The 25,364-nt window shown below is 50.7% G+C and overlaps 1 protein-coding gene across 1 annotated transcript; it reads right to left on the bottom strand.

Annotated features, from left to right (window-relative positions):
- Window positions 1–881: 881 nt before the first annotated feature.
- Window positions 882–24,271, bottom strand: LOC311345544 (catenin delta-1-like). Its single transcript, XM_084469963.1, is given in 22 exon segments — window positions 882–1,486; window positions 1,765–1,832; window positions 3,554–3,595; window positions 3,978–4,180; window positions 4,551–4,743; window positions 5,205–5,355; window positions 5,740–5,867; window positions 6,343–6,414; window positions 6,812–6,829; window positions 7,081–7,237; window positions 7,875–7,992; window positions 8,290–8,482; window positions 8,649–8,757; window positions 8,759–8,872; window positions 9,604–9,844; window positions 10,615–10,893; window positions 11,498–11,778; window positions 12,418–12,540; window positions 13,412–13,480; window positions 16,150–16,298; window positions 23,027–23,094; window positions 24,175–24,271. Coding segments are annotated over 20 exon segments (2,763 nt in total). The 5' UTR covers window positions 16,294–16,298; window positions 23,027–23,094; window positions 24,175–24,271; the 3' UTR covers window positions 882–1,426.
- Window positions 24,272–25,364: the final 1,093 nt, after the last annotated feature.

The raw sequence follows: 25,364 nt of genomic DNA, 5'->3' as shown, positions 1-25,364 counted from the left end.
CTCACACACACGCGCACACACAAACACACCTGCCCACAGGTTAACCATATCAAATATATACACACTCCTTCCTGTTGGCCTGCATCTGAGCCCGTTTCCGACCAGAGAAAATATCTTCAGACGGATTAACTTCTGTACAAACGTCAAACATGGAGCCGAAAGCCGCCCAGTTTCTGTGTCCCAGGATTTCCAGCAGCTTCTCCTGGCGTCCCCTTACTGGTCCCATCACACTGGTCCCATCATAGTGGACCATTTAAATTAAGCTCAACTTTAAAATATATACCAGTATTATATTTATATATATATATAGAAAAGGAGAAATGCAGTCGTCCCATGTCACTATTGTTATGTACAGTAAATACCCTAAAAGAGATTTCTACAAACATATTTATTTTGGATGCAGGACTTGGCAGCAACAGGATACAAAAAATAAAAATGACACTGCGGGCGGGAAAAAAAGGATGATTGTCCACATACATTGATTGCCTTTAGAGTTTTTTTAGAGCTAAGAAATATAATTTAAGACAATACATCTGACGCTACAATGAATTTGTAAAAAAGAAAAAAGAAAAAAAAATCATCTAACGATTGTGTGGTCCATCGGTCGACTGCAACACAACCGTTTTCTTTGGATCCTCGCTTTCTTTGTATCCACTTGCAGCGATCAGTGAGCAACGGGGTACAAAAAGGAGAGGGAGGGGGAGCCGAGAGTGTAGAGAGCGACAAGCGACAGACTGGGAGAGAGAGAGAGTCTGTGTGTGTGTGTGTGTGTGTCTGTCCATCTCTGGTCGTTGCTCATCAGTAGCAGTGGTAAGGCAGGGAAGGCCCGTTCTGAGTGATGCACACAATCAGTTTTTCTAGAAAAGGAAAAAAATAAAATAAATAAATGACCGTTTGTGAGCGGGGGGAGGTCAGAACAAGGTGACCACATCCATGTTAAAACTTTGATAAAACACAGACTGCACAGACAGACTGTGGTACACACACATGGTTCACCGCACACACACACACACACACACACGACAATAGCAACAACCACATGTGTTGTTTTAGGTTTACAATAAACCCCCCTATCCTGGGTGGAGGGGCGAGAGGTCAGGGGGTGTGTGGGTCCTCACATACGTTTTCAACCCGACGTAGGCAAACATATGCAGCTTACCCACACGCAGAAAACAAAAAGACACTGCAGCCGGGACGCTGTAAACAGCAGGTTAAACCAAACATACCAGCAACGGTTTAACAATAACAACAACAACAACAAGGACAGCGTTGGAGCGGGTCACTGGAGAAGAGGGTTATTGGACCGGTTTGAACGATGTTAGAACAGACATAGAAAAAGGGAAGAGAGCGAGCTAGCGTCTCCATGCAGCACATACCATGCTGTGACATGCAGAGGAGGGGAGAGGGAGGAGGGATGGGGTGGTGGCTAACCATCGTAGGAGTCCAGGAGGGGAAGGGAGCCCTTTCTGGGCCCATACACCCCTCGCTGAGAGAGAGAGAGAGAGAGACACACACACATAGAGATACCAAGGAGGAAGAGGAAAGAAGTGTGAGGGCGCATCACATAGTGAGCATACCGTGAGGTCTCAGAAGGGTGTTAAAGGGCACCGGCAAAAGTGTTATTTATTTCTTTAGGTAGTGCAAGTGAGAGAAGGAGAGCAGGTTAGAGTCGTTAAGAGAACGTGGGATCAGGTGAATGTCTGTCCACTTGCCCTTCCGTCCGTCTGTCTGTCTGTCTGTGTCTGTCCTGCGGGGGGGACTTACCGGTAAAGTGTCTGTGGTGTTTTCTAGAGTGTGTCTCCTCTCCTTCTGCTCCAGTGTAGTGTAGCCTTCTGCATGGGGAGCATTGAAGTGCGGAGTTGTTTAATACATCGATTCAACAGACACGGCCAGCGGGGGGGAATTGAAAGGCTTAAAGTCTGTGTTGCAGGGTTAATTTTTTGTTTTTGTTTGTGCAATTTGCTTGTTGGTAATAAACATTTGAACGGTTATCCATTGTATTTAATGTTGTTGGGTATCACAAAACAGAATTTAATACGAAAAAGGTAAGATTTTAGCGGTTTGCAATTGATTCTCATTTCCCCCACAATGCATTGCATGACGTCACGTTGGGGAGACGACAGACTGAAGCCTGAAAATTGAGACCCTTGAGAGTAGAGACTAGTAAGAGAGTGTTCAGCAGATTATACAGATAAATAGATAAATACATAGATATATATCGATAGCCTAGATAGATAGATAGCCTATTCAATTATTTATTATTGCCAAACGACACAAATCGTAGGGAATTAATTTTGGTGATTCAGCTCACACAGGACAAGGGAGACAACAAGTCTGACTGGACATACACAAAAGACATCACATTAAAACTAGACACATGCGTTGATAGATGGATATAGATAAATATGTTATAGATAAATATTTTTTGCCAAGAGGAGCCAGCCAGTCCTGTGCGCGTATGGAAATTAGCCATGTGTGCCAAACAGAAGAAGGACGTAATGTTGGGAAGTCATACTAAACGGATGGCAAGCGAAAGCTAAACCAGAGTGTATCACTCACACACGTTGGGTCCATTCTAACTTAAGGTAAGACGCTATTTAAATCTTTGCAGTGACTGAATGTTGATGATAGAACTGATTGTTGTGCGACTGTGTGTTGTGTCCTTCCCGGCTTCGCACTACTGCATGGTTAGTTGTGGTTGGTTGTGGTCTTAGTGAAGCAGCCTAGCCTTGGAGTTGGAGGAGTTGGAGTGATCGTGTGTGTGTGCGTGCGAGAGCGAGAGAGAGCACACGCGCCGTGGTGATTCGTCCAGGTTGGACGAATGTGCTTTGGGTGTCAATGCTGTATCTGTCTGATCGTATTTGCTGTAGATGGATGGTTATAATAATGTCACACGATCGGTCATACTGCAGGCTCTCATTTGCAAGTTCACTGATTGCGTGTCTGATAGGCTATATACCTCGCATTTATTCAGTTGATTGCTCTTCTAAATGCGAGATATAAAGAAAACGTTGACTTTCACTCGGTGCTATTCACTGACAGTAAAAAAAAAAACAGTGTTGTTATTGTATGCACTGCTGTTCACAGACTAGCTCCAGTGCTTGTTGCTGTGCTGCTAAATGATAGCAACTCTTCACCCATTCTCCTCTGACCATGCATTTAATCGGCTTTGGCGGCCATCAGTTCTCAGCAATTCCTCATTCGCCCTCTCACGTCTGGACAGGTTCAAAATGATACGGTTGCGGGCCATCATACATGTAATTTGTGGTTCTTGCCACCTCTTCCTCATCCCAGACGCCCTAGTTCTAGCACTAGGCTGAGGCTACCTTCCACCACGTCTCCCCAACGTGACGTCATCGCCGAGTTGCGTTGAAAACACCCCTTACTACAAATACGCCCAAAAAAGGACTTTAACCATTTTGGAGAAATTTCATGAATGACATACATATTTTGAGTGCTTTATGTACCCATTAATCAAAACTTCCGGTTAACCTGCAACATGGACTTTAAGGATAGGAAGGTGGATGAGGTGGTGTTTTACAGATGTACTGACCGGGCCCGAGGTCGTTCAGGGGGATCATGTCCCTCTTCTCCCCTGGAAATGCGAAACCAAACGTCACAAGTTAGATAAACACATGACCCCTAACTTCAGGTTCACCGAAAACACACTCACATGCACATCAGGCTTGTATTGATTTCCCCGTTTCCCTTTTATTTTACTTTCGAACTTAAAACCCACGGCCGTTTTGAGGAACTGTAAAAAGGCAGCTGGAATTATCTAAATATAAAACAGGATCTGGAATGTTTAATGGCTCAATATAACCTGACGATAAAGAAAGATGACTGACCCAGCATGTGTTAAGTTATGTTTGTCTTTCTGGAATCACAAGGTTACTCATCTTTTATTATTCAATTCAGGCTTCCTGATTCCTTACGGCCACACACACACACACACACACACACACACACACACACACCTCTGTCCAGCAGCGGCAGGGTGCCGTCGTCGTAGCAGCCGTTGGCGCGGCCCCCGTTGGTGGTGCCGTTGACGGCGGCGAGGTTGACGGCGAAGTCGGCCTTCTTCCAGCCGTCCTTCTCCAGCGGCCGGCGCAGCTCCTTGTGGCCCCACACCAGCTGCAGCACCTGGCCCGCCGCACGCACCTCCCGCTCAGACCGCTTGCTGCAAAACCACACAGACCGCCGTCAAACACACGGACCGCCGTCAAACACCCGAGCCCCCCGCGCGCGCACACACACACACACACACACACACACACAATCCTCCCAGCACTGAAGGGTTAACAGTCTAGAACGAAACGCCCACAAAGACACACTTCCCGGGGTCACATGCAATGGGGGGGGGGGGGGGGGGGGGGGTCGAATGCATGGGGGGGGGTCACGTGTCACAAGCATGGCGGTCACGTGCACACTTCCCGAGTCACGTGCACCCCCCGTGCAGTGACCCCCCCACCAACCCCTCTGCAGGGAGCCACCACCAACCCACCCACCCACCCCCCCCGTCCAGGGACCCCACCCCCCCCCACACCCACCCGTCCTTGTTGATGAGCACCAGCCGCTCGATGCCCTGCGAGGTGCGCAGCGTCTTGGCCGCCTCCAGGCTGCCCCCCAGCACCTCGGCCAGCGTGCTGAGCACCGACACCACCGTCTCCTCCGACAGGGCGCGGGCCGACTGGTTGGGGCCTCCCGGCAGGTCCGCCACCAGGTGGGGCACCGCATGCTTCCCTACAGGGGGCGGGGGGGGGAAAGAAAGAAAGAAAGAAAGAAAGAAAGAAAGAAAGGTTACTCACCAGGCACTCAGCTCCAAACTGAGTCTCAATGTTAGCTCATATGGTCCCATTAATAATATTAATAATAATACATTTAATTTGAAGGCGCCTTTCTCGGCACTCAAGGACACTGTACAAAAGGTACACAAAAGTCATTAAAAAGAAGCAATAAGATAAAGAGAAAATGATAATAACATTGAGGTTCAATGTAAGTCTTAAGGCGTTAACGTCGTTAAGACTTATGGGATTCCCGCTGGGGGGACCCATGGAAGGTTAAGTCCAAACAAACCGCTAACCATTACTTCCCACCATTACCAAGACACTCTGGAGTCCACCAGAGGAAACGCGTCTTTTTTTTTTATTATTCCCCCAGCTGTCAAAACCCTCATCAAGCCCAAAACAGGAAGTGGCCGTTACCCAGCAGCTCTTTGTTGCGGTTGTCGATGGCGAGGTTCCGGAGCGCCCCGGACATGGCGCGCACCACGCGGTCGTTGCCGTGGGCCAGCAGCTCCGCCATCATGGGCAGACCCTTCTCCAGCCGCACCGTGGCCCGGATGTAGCGACCGTACTGCAACGATGGGGGGGGGGGGGGGGGGGAGCCAGGTTAGAGGGGCGGGACTAAGAAGACGCCTCAAATATACTGACATCTGCTACGGTTTTACTCTGGACCACAACGAAATGCATACGGACTAGATGTGGATCTGCAAAAAAACATTAGTTTAAGTACAACAGTAATTCCAGCACTATGACCAGTTAGTTAGTTGACACATAGGAACTAAAATTGTTACAGTAATCGCCTGGTGGCAAATCCAACACAGACGTTGTTCTGCAGTGATCCACGTGGCGTTATCGGTGGTTTGACTGTACTACGGCGTTGGCCGGCTGTAAAGGGGAGAGTCTCCCACGTGAAAGTCGGGGTAGGTGACGTCTCGGTGCGTCTTCGGTCACTCACCGTCCACCGGCCGGCACACAGGTTCTGGATGGCGCCGGCGGCCGCCTCCAGCACCGAGGCGTTCTTGCTCTCCCGCAGCAGGGAGGTGTAGAGACGCACCACCTCTGGCTGGTAGAGCAGCTCGTAGCCTGAGGGAGGAGGAGGAGCGGCGGCATGATGATGAGACCCACGTTGAGCACCGTCCGCTCAGAGCCGGGAACTCTGCTGTTCCATTGACGGTCGACGCCTTGATACAGAGTTTAGCATCGACCGTCCAAAGACAATGGGCGCTCAGTTCCCCGACAATATTGACCGAATTAAGCGCAACGCAGACCGCGCGTCTCACACGTACAGTTCCGCTATACGGTCGATGGATAAATAAATAATGACTGATGGAGTTGCGGGAATGTATTTATTCTACTGTGTCAATGTTTCTTCTTTTACAAAAAGAGGAAGCACTGACTAACCAGAGCGGACAGAGGTGAAAGCACAGATGGCACGGACAGCCTGTGATAGTCATGGGGGGGGGGGGGGGGGGGTGCGGGAGGTTTTGCACAGCATATGACAAGCCCTCCCGATCAACCGGAGCGTGACGGATGGGTCTCCAGGGGCCCGTGTGCATACCTTTGGCGGCTGTCGTTCTCTTGGGAATGTCGACTTGGTCTCCGCTTCCGTCGTCATTTTCGTCCTTCTTTCCTGGGGGGAGGGAGAGGGGGTGAGAGGGGGGGGGAGATGGGTTGAGTCTGGAGCAGGCCTGTCAGAGGGTTAAGGACAGGGTGGGGGAAGGAAGACGCTGGATGGCGGAGGAGAGGGGCTCCAGAGGCCTCGGCTTCTGCAGGCGTTGTGATGCTGGGACAATGCAGGCGGTGACACAAGCAGGGGGGACCATGCAGTTTCTATTGGCGGTATGCCAAGTAACGCATACCTGCGTGCATGATTGATGGTTGGCAAGCATTATCGTCATGGTGATGCATTAATACATGGTTAGTACACTGATGGGCAACGCAGGATGGAGGGTTTTGGTGTCCATGAATCGACCGAGACAAGAGAGCAGGCACCAAGAGCGTAGAACACCCGACAGGGGGAAGCTTACCTTTGGAAAACCACTCATCTAAACAAAGCCCGCGTCAGGCCATAGGATGAGGAGAAGAGAAGAAGAGGGAGGGAGGGAGAGATAAAGGGAGGCCAGAGAGAGGGAGGAGGAAAAACGGAAAAAGGAGGGTAAGACTGTGCGAAGAAAAACACGCCGCAATAGGTGCTCCCTGCACACATACGCCCAAACACACAGCAGGACAAGGACCTTTGGGGAAACAAAGCCTGCAATATTTCACAACAGCAACACTGTGACAGCTTGACACCGACCTTTGCCCTTCTTGGAGCTGAAGCAGCTGCCCTTCTGGGAGCTGGGGGCGGGGCCCTGGTTCAGGGGCGCGGACTCGGAGAAGCGCTCGCAGCCGGGGATCTCGCGGTGGACGTGATAGGACAGATTCCTCAGCAGACAGACGCTGTTCTCCACCAACTAGAGGAGAGGAGAGGGGAGGAGAGGGGGAGGGGGTTACCACCACCACCACCACCCGCAGAAACACAACACAACCTGTGCTGGGTTCTAATATCCATACTAGCCGCACTCACTATACAGTACGTAGGTCGTTCCAATTCAGATCGGGGGCGAAAAGAAGTGTGCTGAAAGGAGAGCCGGACGGTGCACTCAAAACGCTCAAACTGTGACGTGTGGATGGACGCACACTTTTCGTACTCAACGGCAGCCATCGCAGCTACGTGGCGGAAGAGGCGGCACCGGGCTGAGACAACGTCAGCGCATTTTTCACATAGCCTTCATTAATGGAGTAATTGAATAATTAATTTTTAGTTTTTATAGCTGCTAGGCGTAAAGAGTTCACTGTTCAAAGCGGGATGTTTATTGCGGGGGGGAGGAGCCACGGCGGCAGTCGAGATCGTAATTTCCGGGTAGTGCACCACGGAGTATTCGATTTGGAACGACACTGACATCTGAAAATCAGCGCACTTAGACAGTGCGGATAGTGCACTACATTTAAGTGTACTCATGAGAGTATGGATTTTGGAACACAGCACTGCAGCAGTTTGAGGGGGTGAGGGTTCGAGGCTCATCGCCGAGGTGTTGGGGTCAGGCGTACCTTGTTGTCCACGTCTTTGCGGTTGATCTGCGACTGGACGATGTACATGAGGGAGTCCACAAGGCCGGTGCACTCCCGCAGCTTCCTCCGGGCCTCGCTGCGCTCCGAACTCACATTCCTGTTTTTGGTTTGGGCGTGGCCGAGGAGGAGGAGGAGGACGTTTAAAAAAAACTAAAGAACACAAACCGAAAAAACAACAACGTCTTCTCGCCTCACACCACAAACTATTATTCACTCCCCCCGCCTAGCATAAGCTTTGGGTGGCTTCTTTGTGGACCAGCTCACATGCATGGACATTTATTTATTATTGTCTCTAATGTATACGTATCATGTTTGTGAATAAATAAAAATCATTCAAATCAATAAACTACTGCTGCTTCGTCGTCTCCCCTCTCATCAACCACCGCCTTCTCACCTCAGGCAGCCCGCCGTGTTGGTGAGGGCCGTCTCCCACTCCAGGTGGCGCGGCTTGCAGTTCTCCTCGCCGGCGTCGCTGCCCCGCTCCCAGCCCGAGCGCGGCACCATCACCTCGTCGGCCAGGGCGTGCAGCGCGTGGTCCACGATCTCCATCTTCACCACGTCGTGGGACGACAGGTTCCACAGGGTGCCTGTGGGGGGGGGGGCGACCCCGGCGAGAAAGAAGGGCACCCCCGTTACAAAACCGGGCGCCCACACACCGCTCTCCGCGCGATGGAAAACCAGTGAAGAAGACGCAACGACAACAACATACGTCCCATCTTCGTAGGGCGGGGTGGTGGGGGGGTGGGGGTTTACCTGTGATGGTGTCGGTGAGGTCCTGCTCGTGGGTCTTCCTCAGCAGCCGCACCAGGCCCGTCACGCCGTCGCAGTTCTTGATGGCGATCTTGTTGTCGGCGTCGCGGCTCGAACGAGATGTTCTTGAGCGCGCCGCAGGCCGAGTGGTGCACCTCCTTCTTGGGGTGGTCCAGCATGGACACCAGCGCCGGGATGCCCTTCAGCCGCCTCACGTCCGACTTGACCTGGAACACAACGCCTGAGAGTTTGAGATTCTGAGAGTCTGGTGCCCCCAAAGAGCGACTCACCTTCCCCCCCTTTTTTTTTTGGAGGTTTCGGCGAAGACCAGCTCAGTGGTGCGTCTCTGAGATGCACGTCATCAACATGATTGTTCTGCTTAAATGGAAAGAGCCTGCATGTGATTGAGGAAGTGTATGGGCGGGCGTGTATGCGAATTTTAGGAAAAGTGAGTGAGTGAGTGAGTGACCGACTGACTGAGCTAATTTGAACTCCATTCCTTCCAACCACAAAAAAAACAAACAGCCAAACAGACAAGCAGAGACAACATGAGAGAAACTATGTGAATTCACCCGACACAACGAAAGAGAGAAAGACGGACGAGCCCCCAATTACGTTACGACCGGCCTAGGGGAACCGAACATAACAAAGGGTGCTCCCCTCTTTCCCCCCACTCCCAAAGATGACCAGGCACACAGAGCTGCAGTCCAACATAAGTCAATTCATTCAATCTTTAAGATAAATGGTAGCATTGAGCTTCAGGGTGAGCATGGCCGAAAACAACAAACAGAACAGTCTAACCCAAACTAGCTTACCTAACTAAAACCAAGGAAAACAAAGACTACACGTTTCTAACCTGACTCCCTATAAAATAAACAGGAGGAAAAAAGAGACAAACCAAAAGGAGCTACTCCCCCCCCCCCTACAACTACCTGCACTGCTAGAGTTCAACATGTACCTTGTCGTTCTTAAAGGTGAGGTGCTGGAGGTAGGCGGCGGCGTTGGTCTTGACGGGGTCCAGGCGGTAGTTCAACATGGCGATCACCTCGGGGAGCTCTGGCTGTCTCCAGGAAGCGGGCGGACCCTTCCTCAGCGTGCTGTCCAACGAGGCCATGCTGCCCCGCTCCATGGGGACGGGGACCCCCCAGACGTAGGGGTCCACCCCGCCCATGTCTCCGTCTAAAGTGTCCTCGCAGCTCCTGCGGATGAGAGCGTGCATGGGTCTGTGTGAGAGACGTCAGCTACTGTGGAAACTTGGGTCATGTTTTAGTAGGAAGTCTGACTCACTTCCAAACACAGCTCTTTAAATAACCCCACCGACTGACTGTCAATTCAAATAAATCCCGTAGGATTTGACGATGGGGCAAGCCTGACAAATCTGATTAGACTACTACTTTATTTTTGGACAGACAGACAATGAGTGCACATGTCTTTTAACTTGTTTAGTAAATAGTTTGAGCACCCCTGGACATGGGTTAGCCAAGTGCTACATGAACTTCCAAACTCAGAAATACACTTTCACCGAAAGAAATAGAAAGTCCAGGATATAGTTCTTATACACGTTTTTGGAATGAAAATTACAACAACACAGGGGACGATTATTATTTCCTGTGTGTAGCACTTCTTCATGTTCACATGCGGCCCACTTCCTTTGGTAGAAGAAAACTTCATCATGATTCAGACAGTGGCCCGGCACACACGTCAAATTTAGTTACTTTTGTACTCCTTCTGAAGCTGTTACGTCAATTAACACACACATCGCATTTACTCATTTTAAAGTCATTATTTTAAAGTAACAAGGCCTTTACTCGAGTAATATGTGCGTCTACCCATCTTCCGTTTGTCTGATCATCTGTAATAAAAAAAGTACGTCAAGTGTCTTTGTGCGTCTTGAAAAGCACTAAACCTAACGTCCACTGCTAGTAGTCTGTAGACTACTGTAGACTAGTTGTGCGTCTCTTGCCCTCACCTGAGCCGGCGGCGGTCCATCCCGGCCGGTCCGTGCCCCAGGCGGGGCATGGTGCCGTAGCCCCCCGGGTGCATGGGCGGCGGCCCCATGCCGTAGTCCATGTCGTAGTCCAGGCTGCGCTGGTCGTCCTCGGGGCCGTACTGCCCGTAGCGCATGTCCATGGCGGAGCCCATGCCGCGCACCCCGCGGGCCACCTGGGGCTGCGCGCCGTAGGGGTCCATCTGCTGCCGGCTGGGGGCCCGGTAGCCCGAGTCCAGGGTCCTGTAGCCGTCCATGGGCCTGGAGGACGAGAGGAGGGGGGCAGCCGTGACTAACAAGAGAAGGCGGCCGCTCTTTGTTGTCGCCATGGATGCAAGTCTGCAGCGCGTGGTCTGGGACAAGCTTGGTCGTGTCCGTCAAGCGTAGGCCAATATAAAAGTGGACACTTTGTTCAGGTTTTAGTAGGAAGTCTGACACACTCGCAACCTTCCCAACACAGCTCATTAAAATACCCGACCAGGTAATTAAAAAAAAAAAAATTGTGTAGGATTCGAAGATGAGCCTGACAGACAAAAAAAAATTGTGAAAGTCAGTGTGTATGTTTTTATTTTGTAGAGAGAGAGAGAGAGAGAGAGAGAGAGAGAGAGAGAGAGAGAGAGAGAGAGAGAGAGAGAGAGAGAGAGAGAGAGAGAGAGAATATATCGTATATATATCGTTTGCAGACGTGGGTAGCCAAGTGCTACATGAACTTTCAAACCCAAAAATCTAAAGAAACCTTGGCATGTCCATCAAGCGTAAGGCAACACAAAAAGGAATGACCCCCATCCTGAGCTGGACCTGAAACACTAAACAGAGCTTCACATCGTTAGGAAGAGGTTGTGGCGGGTGGGAGCTCAGGACCCACCGGTAGCGGTCGTCCATGCGCGTGCCCCGGCTCATGCTGGAGTAGGCCTCCGACGGCGGCCCGGGCCGGTAGTCGTCGTAGCCGGCGGGGGGGCCGTAGTGGTAGTTGCGGGGCACGGTGGCGGTGGGGTAGTCGGCGGGGCCGGCCTGCCGGTAGCGGTCCAGCGTGGCGGTGTAGCTGCCCATGCTGGGCGGCGCCATCAGGCCGCCGTCCACCGACAGCCCCTCGGAGGGGTGGACCGAGCGCGACACCAGCGGCTTCTTCATCATCATCTGGGGGTGCTGGGGAGAGGGGAGAGGGGACGTAAGGGACACGGGGGGGGGGGGGGGGGGGGGGGGGGGGGGGGGGGGGGGGGGGGGGGGGGGGGCGGCGGCACTACGGGTGAGTAACAGAGTGGCAGCCACTGTGAGAGGGCGGAACCACGTTAGGGACACGGTTAGGGCTGAACGATTTTGGGGGAATAATCTAATTGCGATTATTTCGACCAATATTGTGATTTGGTTTTTCGTTGCAATAAAATTCTATAGTTATGACCAACACAACATTGGAAGCAGACAACATATAAACTCCTCTTTCCTTCAGGCCAGACCCATGTGTCGAGATGAAGTGATCTCAGAACTATTGAATTGTGAAAGAAAAATAAATACGAATTGTTATATAATTGTTGATTTGTTACTGTTAAATCACAGCCGTTGCGATTTGCACACGCGTTCCATTACATCGCGATGTTGTTTTAATTTGATTTATCGTTCAGCCCTCGACACGGTGCATGGAGGGGCCCGGTGGTCCGGGTGAGTAACGAAGTGGCAGCGCACTGTGAAAGGGCGACGTTTGAGACACAACGTATGGAGGGGCCTGGTGGTATGGGTGACAGAGTGGCACTGTGTGAGGATGCGTTGTGTCGGCGTCCATTTCCTCACCCCGTTGTCCGGCCGCCGCAGCGCCGAGCCCTCGTCGGAGAAGACGGAGTGCGCTTCCTGTGAATCATCTTCTGGCGTGTAGCTCTCGTCCAGAGCGCCGTGGGCGGGGTCCACCATTCTGTACTGTTGACGCAACATACAACGTTAAAGCCCCTTGCTCAATCGCAAGTGGATGAGACAGCCACCAATATCGCAGTCTGCAATCAAATCAAGTGACCGTTTGATGAGTTCAAAAGTTACAACTCAGCAATATGGCTGTCAAAATTGCTCAAATATGACGTTTGAATATCCTAAAAAAACATATATTAAACTATTCAAATATCTATATTTGCGCATTATGTTAATAACAGCACAAACTAATACAACGAGACATAACTACTTGTATAGGTCGTTTATTTAAGTTTAACCATATTTGACAACATATTACCTACACAAAAATAAGTAAATGATCTAATGGCCAAGACCGCAGACCTCGTTCTCGCTCGCTCTCTTTTTCTCTCTTTCACTCCCTCACTCTCTCTGAGCATACTGTTTTAAATAAACAACAATAAACAAATGCTGAGTGCTGATCAAGAGTTTTGTGCAAGCAGTTTAAGGTCCCGACTCTCGTCCCAAATATGTCAGGCTTCATTCAGTGATGGAAACAAATACAACATTAATTGAAGTGCGGTGCGCCCACTCGCAAAGCAGACAGCCGCACCGCGGCTGTCAAATGTCTGTTTTTAAAAACTATTTGAATATATATTCGATATTTAGAATATTCGTTGACAGCCCTACTCAGCAATCGGTTTATTATTATGCTTTTTTATACAGTTGCCGCCACTGAACATTAATTTACATTCGACAATCTGTCAACCGAAAAGAATAATTGCGATAACACATGTCGGAAAACATGTCGCAATTATAATTGTATCATTGCGTCACAGTATTATCGTACAGCCCTAGACGGCAGATTGATAAATATAGGGTTGGTATACAGAACACACACCCCTACCTGTGTCCCGTTAATGTATCCGTCAGTCAGCTTCAGTCGTTCTATGTCTGCATCCCCCAGACAGCCGTTCTGCGGCGAGGGAAAAGAAATAACGCAGTCAGTCAACAGACACTGAGCACTGATGTGATTGCGGCGAAACCGCAGTGATAACACCTCCTGAAGCAGCATCACTTCCTACCACTTACACAGCTGATAACGTCAAGACCTTAATCATCGCCTGGGACCCAAGCACTTCCTCAAAACAGGAGTGTGACATACCGGCATTTACGGACAATCACATATTTTATGTTTTAGGTCATGTTCTTTTTCTTTCTTTTTAGGAGATTTGTAAACTCCCTCTTACCCCTCCCACTGTATTTGAAAATGCATTTCTCCTTTAACGAGTCTTATCCATCGTTAGGCTCTTGTATGTATTTTACCATGCACTCACAATCTACAATCTTACCTCTAACTCCGAGGATAAACTACCACAAAAACAAACTTAAAACGACGAGGAGGACACATGCATGCAAAACAGAAATCGCATGCAAAGAAATACTATTTAAAAAAAGTAAAGTATCTACAGGACCCCCAAGAGAACGCAGGTCGTCCGCTGACAAAACACACTGAGCTGTCCCGTACACATTGCACATCCTCATATACCGTCAGTACCAACACGGGGACCGCAGTAACCACCTCTCATACAGCTTCAGCACGCACAAGGAAATAAGTTTTAATGAGACTTCCAGAAGTAGCCAGCAGGGGTTACTCTTGGCCTCAATCTGAACTCTTGTTCCGAGCTAGTTCAGAGGCTGCTCATTTGTTTCATCTTCAGTCCTTCTTGAAAGACGGTTCCGCTCCTTTACAGTCAGTAAGCCCGCATTTTCCAAATTAGACTAGTAATGTATTAATTTATTCACATCAAAAAAGCATTGCCAGGAGGAAATGAAATCTATATTTTCAGAGTTGAATACAGCTTTAAGATTTCTTGGACTTTGACACAAGAGACCCGCTCATTGGCAAGGAACACGGGTTCAGCCGTTTAGTGTGGCGGGCCAAACAGTCATCAAGAGAGAGAGACGCGCTCTCAAAGGAAATAAACACAATACGGGGCATTCAGTGGCGGACCCGATGTCGTGCAGTCCTAACCCAAAGCACCCCGTGCCAGCCGCCTGCTGCTGCTGCTGCTGGTGGTGCGGGCCACAAAGGCCCCCGGGCGCGGTGCGGCGCGGCGCGGCTCTGGACCTTACAGCCCCACGTACCCCCGTCACGAGGTTCCGCAGCCTCTGCAGAGCCACTGCTCCTGGGAGCGGAGGACCCGCTGCCGGCCCCCGTCCAACCAATTAGCCCGGCCGTAAACAAAAAAAATAATCACACGGGGGACCACGGGGAGCCCTGCTGGAGTCAAGCGTTTTTGAGGTCGTTACACAACCACCAGCGCGCTCGCCTCCCGTCAGCCTAAATGTACACACAGGCAGCGATGGAGCTCAGGAGGACACAGTCAGAGACGATGCATTCATCCCCCCCAGACTGAAATAGGACCGGGTCGAGGCGGATATGATTCAGTGCTGCAGTGATTGGCAACGGGACAAGTGGGGTTCGTCAGAGACTCTTCTGCCTTCTTGTGGGGGGGAAGATGATACGGTGGCATTGATGAGCAGAACAGGAGAGCTCAGTGACTATTGAGTGCAGCTTTTGGATGAAAAGTCCATCTGCCATTCGTCAGATAGTCAATAGAGGAAACGCCACGCTGCTCTGTTTGTTGATTCATTGGGAGATGTTGGCAAAGGGAAAACCCGCCCCACTCCACGCTTAGAATCATGCCAATGCGACATCCGATGCCAGCCTTGATGTTTAACTGTATTGAATACTTAGAACAGTGGACACGTTTAAATATCCCAATAAAGAGACTGGCACGGAGCTTAATAACACTGAAACACTATCATAAAACGAAACACTAAAATAAAAAGGCTTTACTCAGGAGGACGCCACAGAATCGTGCCAGTCACAAACACCATGAGGCTGAACCACTGCTGCATTGAGCACGGACTCACGGCAGATGCACGGGCGGCCAATCAGCGCATGCACAACTGATGAGCACATGCATAGCCCGACATGCTCAGACAACAGGACAAACAAGCCTGTATGTTTACACGGGGAGAAACGGCGCGGTCAGGGGATGGGGGGGTGAGCCCTGAGGCTCTGTTAGTGTATCCGGTGACTCGCGGTGTAGGTACGCCGGCGGTTGGTTGGGTGGGTGGGGGGGGGGGGGGGGAGGAGAGAGAAGACGTCTCCTGGCATGTTAGAAGCTGTGCAACTATGTGCACGGATGGGATGATCAGTCATCAGGGATGACTGACAAGCATGAGTCTGACACACACACACACACACACACACACACACACACGGGGGGGGGGGGGCGGGGTTCAAGGGGTGAGTGACTGCGGTGAAAGAAATGGACATATAACCAGGAAGAGAATGACAGTGGAATGCGCGGCCGTGCAGGGGCCACTACCGGTCAAAGGTGCGATGGATGATGACTGCATGTTAGAAGATGGAGTAGCGGCGTACGTCGGTGGGGCGGGGGGCGGGGGCGCGGGGGGGGGGGGAGAGAGAGCCGGCGTTGACAACAGCAACAGCTGATGGAGGATCGGTGCGGCGGCATGGGAGGGGAGACGTACGACCCTCTGGGGGGTGTGTCTCATGACGGCCCGGGATGACAAACAGGGGAGGGACAGGCGGGGGAGGGGGGGGGTTACCTGTGTGTGAGAGGGGGCGTGGCCCCCGACGGAGAGGCCCGCCCACCTCCGCTCCTCCTCCAACGCCCGGGTCAGCTGCTCAAACTGCGCCTCCTGCTCCCTGACCGACTCCAGCAGAGCGGCGGCGCTCCCACACTGCTCCATACACGCTGGAGACGTGGGAGGAGCAGGAGGGAGGGAGAGAGGAGAGGAGAGGAGCAGGAGGGAGGGACAGGAGGGAGGGGGACAGAGGGGAGGGAGCAGGAGGGAGGGACAGAGAGGGGAGAGGAGCAGGAGGGGGGACAGAGAGGAGAAGGAGCAGGAGGGAGGGACAGAGGGGAGGAGCAGGGTGGAGGGACAGAGGGGGAGGAGCAGGAGGGAGGGACAGAGGGGGAGGAGAAGAGGGGGAGGGACAGAGAAGGTGGAGGAGCAGGGTGGAGGAACAGAGGAGGAGGGTGAGGGAGGGACAGAGGTGGAGGAGCAGGGTGGAGGGGAAGGAGAAGAGGGGGAGGGACAGAGGAGGTGGAGGAGCAGGGTGGAGGGACAGAGGAGGAGGCCCGGTTACACAGAGCGCTAGTTGAGCGCACCACAGCAAACAAAGAGGAGAGAGAGAGCGAGAGAGAGAGAGAGAGAGAGAAAGAGGCCAGGAGCGGCTGGCTTACAGAGGGGCTGTAAAGCTAGGCAAACACACACGGCGACGCCGCTCAACGCCTTCCCCCCCCTCAGAGACACGATTCACACCGTTGACACGCTCGGATCTGGGGAGGACTCTAAACAGCACTTTGATACGGAGAATGAATGAATGAGCAAAGTGGCCAATATGTTCATATTTTAATATGAACACTGGACATTTTGACACCACATTGGAATTTGACTAGAGCTCATATCGCCTGCATCATGGGAACCCGCCCCCCCGCCCCCGCCCTCCCTTTAGATGGGGAGTGAAGGAGTTATACATGAGTGCTCAAGCGTATAAGCGTTGACCGGAACAAGCAGATAGGTTTGTCATTAATAAGTAATCAGAGTAAAATAGGCCGTTATTCATCGGACAGGTCATGGCGGAAAAGCTGGCGTTGCAAACCTTTCTAGATCCACTCAGACGGAAGCTTTATTTATGTACAGGTTCCGCATTACCATGCTGCCATCGCGTCGTATATTATAATGAGTCTTTGGATTCTACCAATGTGGAAACACGCCACACTTTGTCATTATTGTCTTAGTGAAGGAAGCGTAAACACATCAAGCTGCAGGCGAGGTAGGACTACCGTATGGACGACACACGACCTGAGAAACTACTGTGTGCAAAGACACAGGCCTTGTTCATCTTCCTTAAAAATGGTGTATCCCTCCCACACACACACACACGAAAGGAGAGCTTGAATCTGAAAGTCCGTACATCCCGGCAGTGCAACGGTCTTGTGATGTGCTAGACTGGCTGCTAGTACCTTATGTTGGTATACGCAACGCCTTTTGAAGGCGTGTGCACCTCATTGCCTGTGCTGCAGCATAAGTATACACTACAACCCTTAATTCTGACCACCGACTCCAGCCGGCTGCGCTACACGCACTCATTTATTTTAACGCCCTCCCGGCGGCTACACACAGAGACACGGGCGGAGACACCCCCAGAGACGCGCAATCTCAGCCACCGATATGAAGCGATAAAAGATTATCTTTATGCACGTTTTGCTTCCAATCAGAGGGTCGGAGACGGTGGAATATTTTCACTTGTAGAGATCCCTCCTCTATGAATAAAACATAGATATAAACACACACGTACACACACACACACACACACACACACACACACGTACACACACACACACACACACACACTTCCCTTATGGCCCCCAGAAAGGGCCTGGAGCTCAGAGACTGGTAATAAGACTGGGAGACGGCGTCTCCACTACAGTCCCTGGTGGTAGGAGCGCTCCGTTGCCAGAGTAACACCAGAGAGATGATTGCTAGTGAGCAACCCTCTTGCGGCAGACACAAACTGAACCAAAATAGAGACGTGTGTCTGAGCGTCTGCGTCTTGTTGTTTTTTTTCAAACTCTTGATTATCATGGAAATTCTCTCGCGATAGTCCCCTTTTAAAAAACAACACGCCACACCCAGAAACAGGAGGCTTGTGGGGAGGGTAAGAGGGAGGAAAGAGGGAGGGGGGGAGGGGGACTACAGTGCTGGAAGGCGAGGAGAAGCTTGCAGGCAGAATGTTGTTTTCCACACAAGGGGACTAGGGGGGTTTGGTGAGCAGCTGACCAAAATAAACGACAGCGTGGTGAGAATACCATACAGACGTGAAGATGAGAGAGCGAGAGAGAGAGAGCGAGAGCGAGAGAGAGAGGGAGAGAGAGAGAGAGAGCGGGAGCAGGGCGGAGAGAGCGAGGGGAGGGGTTTCTGTTTGCTCAACAAAGCACACTCCCTGCCGCTCCAGACACACCCTGTATTTACTCCGCTCTCTGGAGCGACTCCGTGAGACGGCCGCCGAGAAGAGGGCTGAGCTGAGCTGTGGTGAGCCCAAAAAACGCTCGCCGTCAGCACAAAGGCCCCCGCCGGTGTGTGGCGTGGTACGGGCGGCGGCGGCGGCGGTGCCAACGGAGCTCCCTCCGAGCCATATGTTCGTCGGGCCTGACCGTCCTGGCCCGCCGTCTCCCCTTCCGGCAGTCCCCCCCGTCCGCCCAGCTACGCCCGCCCCAGGCTGTGCCTACTCAGCCGCCTGCCTCTACAGTTGGCCCGTATCTTCCCTTTGTCTCTTCGCTCTGCCCCTCCACCGTGATGCCATCTTCTCCCAACTCCACATCACAATCACACACAATCACACACACACACACACACACACACTCTCCCAGGCTCAACAGTAGCCACCCTCTTTGAAGTCCCCTTCTACAGTGTTGCTCCCATGGGGCCGATTCAGACGTGCAGGGCCTTCCGTTGATCCACAAAGGAGGATCCAGGGCAGCCCGATTTGAAAGGGTACACCCACCTGACCGGTTAGGCAGGTGTTAGCCGGCCGGGAGGGGGGAGGGGCGGCCGCCGGCGAAATCTGACACCACCTGTTTCCCAATATCTCTGGCCGTGGGATCGCTATATAAAAAGGGAGGGAGGTGTGTGTGTGTGTGTGTGTGTGTGTGTGTGTGTGTGTGTGTGTGTGTGTGTGTGTGTGTGTGTGTGTGTGTGTGTGTGTGTGTGTGTGTGTGTGTGTGTGTGTGTGTGTGTGTGTGTGTGAACATAACAAACGGGGACTTGTTTTCACCTGAGCAGACACCTGCTGCAAGAAGGGGGGGGGGGGGGGGGGGGGACAGACAGAGGTGCATTAAGATAGTGTGTGTAGAGGGGGGGGGGGGTCTGACTCACAGTTTCAGGGAATCGTCTACTGGAGGAAGAGTATGACGTCACCCTTGTGCCATACCCATACTTCCCCTTAAGCTGGAATACAACGCCAGTGTGTTGGCTCGGTTTTCTCGTTGGAACACACCCACCCACCCACTCACCCACCCACACTTCACGGTGTGCCTAGTCTGGGAATAGGGCCGTCGTGCCGGTGAGGGCCAAGGGCATTTACAAGAACAGGGGATTCCTGGGAGGAAATTGATAAAATCAAAATGGTCTGAAAACCTGAATTGAAACTGCTTTCTTTTTGCAGGAAATAAGAGAGAGGAGGGGAAGGGGAGGGGGGGGGGGAGGAGCTCTGATGCCACATTTGAATGACATCATACAGACGGGCCCTGGCAAAAGTTTGTGTTTGCAGTGTAATTGGTGCGGCGCCATCGGCCACAGTCTCTCTCCCACCTGAGAGCACATTGTGCCGTCCTGGAACATTTACGCCCATATATGGTCAAAGGACAAGGGCTGATACTACCCACAGGGCTTGTGGGAGGGGGGGGGGTGGAGAATGAACACACACACACACACACACACACACACACACACACACACACACACACACACACACACACACACACACACACACACACACACACACACACACACACACACACACACACACACACACACACACACACACACACACACACACACGAGATAAGGAACAGAGAGCTGCGCGAGATAAAAGGGACGTCTCACATTCCTGCCATTGTCACTAAATTCAACACTTTCAAAACTCGGCCGGGCCGACAAAACAAGCAGCCAGCCCGCGTTCCTACTACCTACAGGGTCCGCTGCCAATCAAGGAAAGGCCAGCAGCCAGTCACCTCGACCCAGGAAACAAAGATACACAAACGTAAACACACACACACACGCACGCACTCCATCTACACCCACCCTGCCGACCCCCCCGTGGTGGGTCCATCAAACGCACCACGCCATTATAAGCACACACACGCATTCCACACGCTATCTCCTTTCAGTAATGACCCCGTTCTTCTCGTCCATGTAGCGAAGATGAATTACACACGCACAGAGCCGCACTGTGTTATCGTCGGCGTTCTTGGGAACGCCACGCTGCGGTCTCAATCACAGAGCGGAGGGAATTCTGCAGCTGTCAGTTCTAGGGGGGTGGGGGGGACCAGCGGAACAATGGGAAGTTTGTACAGGCCGGTGCAAGTGTTGACGCGACGGGGGGGGGGGGGGAGGAATACAGGGCTCTGCTGGGGGGGTGCACACCCACACGCATGCATGCATTGGTGACGGTGCGTAGGCTGCACGCCACGATCACACGCCAGATACCACACACAACCTCGTGTGGCAGCATGTCCTGTGGTGGCCGTATCTTTTGGGTGTGTCGACTGTAGCCCCTCCCTCCCTCCCTCTTAAGCCTCAGCCATGGTTCCACGTCGACGCAACGCAAGGGGGTTTACGGACAATTTACGTCCATGCGGACCCTCCTTGCGTCCACCGCAAGGGCCTGACTGACGTGCGCTTCCCAAAAATTGTAACCTTTCCATCGAGGCGACGCAGCAGCGAGGGCTGTGATTGGTTCGCTCAAAAAAAAACGCAGATGTTGCGGCATCCCCCTTAACATGTGCAGTTCTTGGCCTTGAAAAGCCGATGAGAAAGTCAGCTGTGGGTTTCAGGAGAACAATGGGGAAACACCGCGGCCATCGCAGCACTGATCCCCGTCCTGAGCCCGGCCCGCTTCCTGAGAAACAGGATGTTTTGGATTCTCCGCTGGAGAGCTCCGGTGACCTGCCCAGAGTCAGCTTTCCTGGACTCTTGGACATATCGCAGAACGCAAAATAAATTAACCTTGAAAAGGCCTGTAGCACCTTTCGGTTAATCTGTGATGATACCAGTATCTTTTCACAACCGATTTAGCGTTTCAGGGAAAACCCCCTCGCAGTGCGTGTGATCATCACGTCCTTATGTAGAGCTTCCCCTTTGGCCTTGTAACCTTCCCCCATCTCCAGTAGCCTCTTCCCCCTTTATCTGCAACGTCAGGATATATCTTGGCTGTTTTCATGGCCAAACTGCGCAGCAGGATCTTACTCCTGTGTTTACTTAAGTGTTCATAGCGGTCATCCCCGTTGTGTCTTTGCCTGTACTACTCCCTATACCAGACATAATTAACATGAGTGGGAGCATCTGATTAAAAAAATAAAAACAGGCCATGGAGAAAATAAGAGTAAAACATAAAAGGGTATAAATCTACATCCAACGAGCCGAGATTTAAAACAATAGGCATTCCTGGACACGATCCCCTCCTCCTTCACCACACATCCCACGTCCTCGGCCCTTCCTGCTAAAGAAATACGAACCCAGGAGTGTATCCAACCCCACACAAATGTCCTCCAGCAATGTGGAGGTTAAAATCATCGCATGGGAATATGGGCCAAAACAAAACCAAAACCTCAAGTTATCGTAGGTCGCCTCGTACCAATCAAAACAAGTTTTATCGTTCCAATCTTAAGAAAAGTCCCGTCAGTTATACACGGAGCGCGGGGGGGGGGGGGGGGGGTTGTACGGTCCTGCCATTGTTCTGCGATGCGAGTTTATTGAGGTCAATACCCCCCCCCCCCCCCACACACACACACACCTGATCCAGGCCTGACACACCACGAGTCACATCACCCCGTCAGAGATCACTCACCATGACTAACTAAGGGCCGTCAGTGGGCCTCTTCCCCCAGACGCAGTCAAAGAGCCCACAGTACTGCCCTCCGTCAACCTCATAAAAGTAGTGAGAGCATGCTGCTGCTGCTGCAGTCAAACCAACCAACCAACACCAGCCCCTACCTACTGGTACTACCCTGTCACAAATATTGTACTCATGACATATGAAACAGCCCGTAGCCATTGATACTGGTTCAGGCAGAGTGTGTTTTGTGAAGGGATTGGGGCTTCAGGCTACTAATCCATTTACCTCCTCACGCCTGCGCGGCCACACAGTCTCTCAGACACACAAAGGATTAACCTATACAACTCTAGGAATGATGCAAATTCGGTCTGGCACCAAAAGCATGCATCAACAATCAAACGCCAGCTTTTCTCTAACACATATCAGCCACACAAACTTCCACACAACCACACAAACAAATTAATTTCTACTCCAACATTTAATCCCAGAAGCGATTTGTGTGTACATTAACATGATTGTTAAAATCTTCTTGAATCGTATGGGAGACTATATAGCTATAAAGCACACAGTAGTCTAGTAGTTACAAAGGAATGGCCAGTTTGTTGGTCGTTCCAGCAAACTGGGTTTGACAGTTATCTCCACCCTGCCCTTTCCTGACTAAAACAAGTTAGTACAAGACCCATCCAACTGGTTTACTAGTGGACAGACAACCCTGCATGTTTGTGAACAAATGCAATTTGAAGACCACCACCCTTAGACATGCTCAAATACACAAACACTGAACTCGCGGGAACAAGTAGAACGTCTTAAATTTAATTTGGTGGGCGAATTGTAGACATTGGTCTGATTGTTTCCTCTTACCTTTGTTAAGTATCGCCTGGATGTTTTGTTCTGTTCCGCTGTTCTTGTGAATCACAACACAATCGAATCTGAAAATGGACGGATATTAATTAGGTCAACGCAACAGTCATAGTTTAGTTCGTAGTATGAATCCAAGGCTTGTGTTGGTGTGAGTTCTGTTAAGTATTTCATGTGTTGGAGAATGTATATATATTTTTGAAAAATATATGTTTTTTATACTTTTGTTTTTAATGGTGACATTACAGTGTCAAAAAGAAAAACAATGCATAAACATGAAGTGCTCCCCCCCCCCCCTAAACACACAAAGTAGAACCAATTCCAAATACATTTGTTTTGTTTTTTTCAATTAAGTACAATAAAACAAAGATACAAATAAAACAAAAACAAATAATAACGTTGTGCTGGTTACCGACTGTTTGTTTTGACTCATCCAACAGGCTGGCTTCAGGTAGTCTTTATACACAACAGCCAGGAGCTGCTCTCCCACCAGTCTCCCCGGGTCCAACCCGCCGCAGCCACAACATATTGACACATTGGTGAACAAAAGACTGGCGCGGGTGGTCCGGGTGAGCCGTAATGTAACCGACGGAGATACACCACACGGAACGTGTTCCAGTATAACGCTTTACTACACCCAGACCAGGTCCTACCCTTAGCATCCCCCGGCCCCATTTGCGAGCCGCAAACCCTGCGTGTTATCACGGCCATCCGCCATCCAGCGGGGCTGTAGCAGCACAAACGCACAACTAGCCGACTGAACCCTGCCTGCAGGGTCAGCCCAGTCACAGATAGCATCGCTTGCCTTCGTCTGGCCAACAATACACTGGCCTAGATTCCCCATGCCTTTATTTTTTCAGTGTTATACGAGCTATAGTGTGCCTTAAATGCCGGCACATCAGCGCGCTCTTTGTTTTTTTTTGTGATGTATATTTCATTGTCTACTCACATTACCCGGCAGACATAGAAAGGCTGAAGTCGAAGCGTAGCGCGTCCGTCTCCCACTAGGCTAACTCTTTAGCTCCCAGTGTTAGCACAGAAAGTCGTGCTGGGGAGGACCACTCCTTGCCAGCGATGCAGTGTGCCACTTTAACCACCTAAAAGCGTATCCGCGCTGACTAAACTTGCACCCAAAACGCATTTTTACTTACCGATTCGTGGCGTGTCCCAGTCCTGTTTTTTTTTATCTACGTAATCCTGTAAATATTCCCCGTGTGTTTGCCCACTGGTCCTGGTTCTCGGTCCGCCTCGCTACAGACGAGGCGACAGCGTCGAGGCGTCTATTAAAGAGAGGGCGGGATCAGCCTTTACCGTAATGACGGCGCACGCAGAATTCCCCTCCTTATACAGGTGTCACTAGTTGCGATCTATTAACTTGGCGATGTTTAATGAGATGTTTTTTTTTATGGTTAACTTAAGGAACGATTTAATATGAGCTCCTAAGTGTCAAACCTAACCATAACAACACATCAGAAGCTTTCCAAATATTGTGGTTGGTTCGTCTGATCATCCCGCTCCGTTCAAATTTCCGCCAATTATTATTGCAGCAATAAACAGCCCGAGGAAACAGCCGAGCCCGCTGAAGCAACGTTATTCTTGGACCCATGTCTGAACTCCTGACATTAGGACAAAATACCATCCAGGGGCAATGGCAACATGAGTCTTCCCTTCCCTACCTATTATAATTGCAGTCCAATAAAAACTCGCAACTGTAGGCCCACGTAATAATAATAATAATATGAATGCAATGTCTCAATCATTGAATATATCATTTTAATATAAGTTAAATCTTTCATACCAGTCATGATATAATTTACATTTGTAGTGAACATGATAAGTTATGTAGCCTATCCTTTTGTTTAACTTTGGGAAGACAAACAATAGCCTATCAAGGAGGAACAACGGTAGGAATTTCCCCAAACGTTGTCCCATCAGAATACTGCTGCACTCTAGAGGTAGGACTGCAAACTGCCTGAAGCACGACAAATCTATACATGGAAACAGAACAGTAATCATAACATATATTTGGGAGGAACCATTTCCCCAAACATTTGCAAAACAACAAAAACTGAATAATATTGATACATCTAAATAATAACCTATACTGATAGGATATTGGGAAATAAATATAGTATTGCTTGTTATTTAAAACCTAGTACACCTTTGTGCATTCCCTCATATTTTTCCAATGTAATGTTTCCCGTTTATGTTTTGTGTTTATCTGGGTTGCTAAATAAACACACTGGGAGCATAAGCAGTGTGGCTGACTTTATCTTTCCACTGTTTCTCTGTGGCCATGACACTTCTTGCAGTAATAATTGTGTATAAATGGGGTACTGGA

Source organism: Micromesistius poutassou (assembly GCF_964030765.1).
Source record: "Micromesistius poutassou genome assembly, chromosome: 6".
In the NCBI taxonomy this organism is placed as follows: domain Eukaryota; kingdom Metazoa; phylum Chordata; class Actinopteri; order Gadiformes; family Gadidae; genus Micromesistius; species Micromesistius poutassou.
This window is presented reverse-complemented; position numbering and strand designations above follow the sequence as displayed.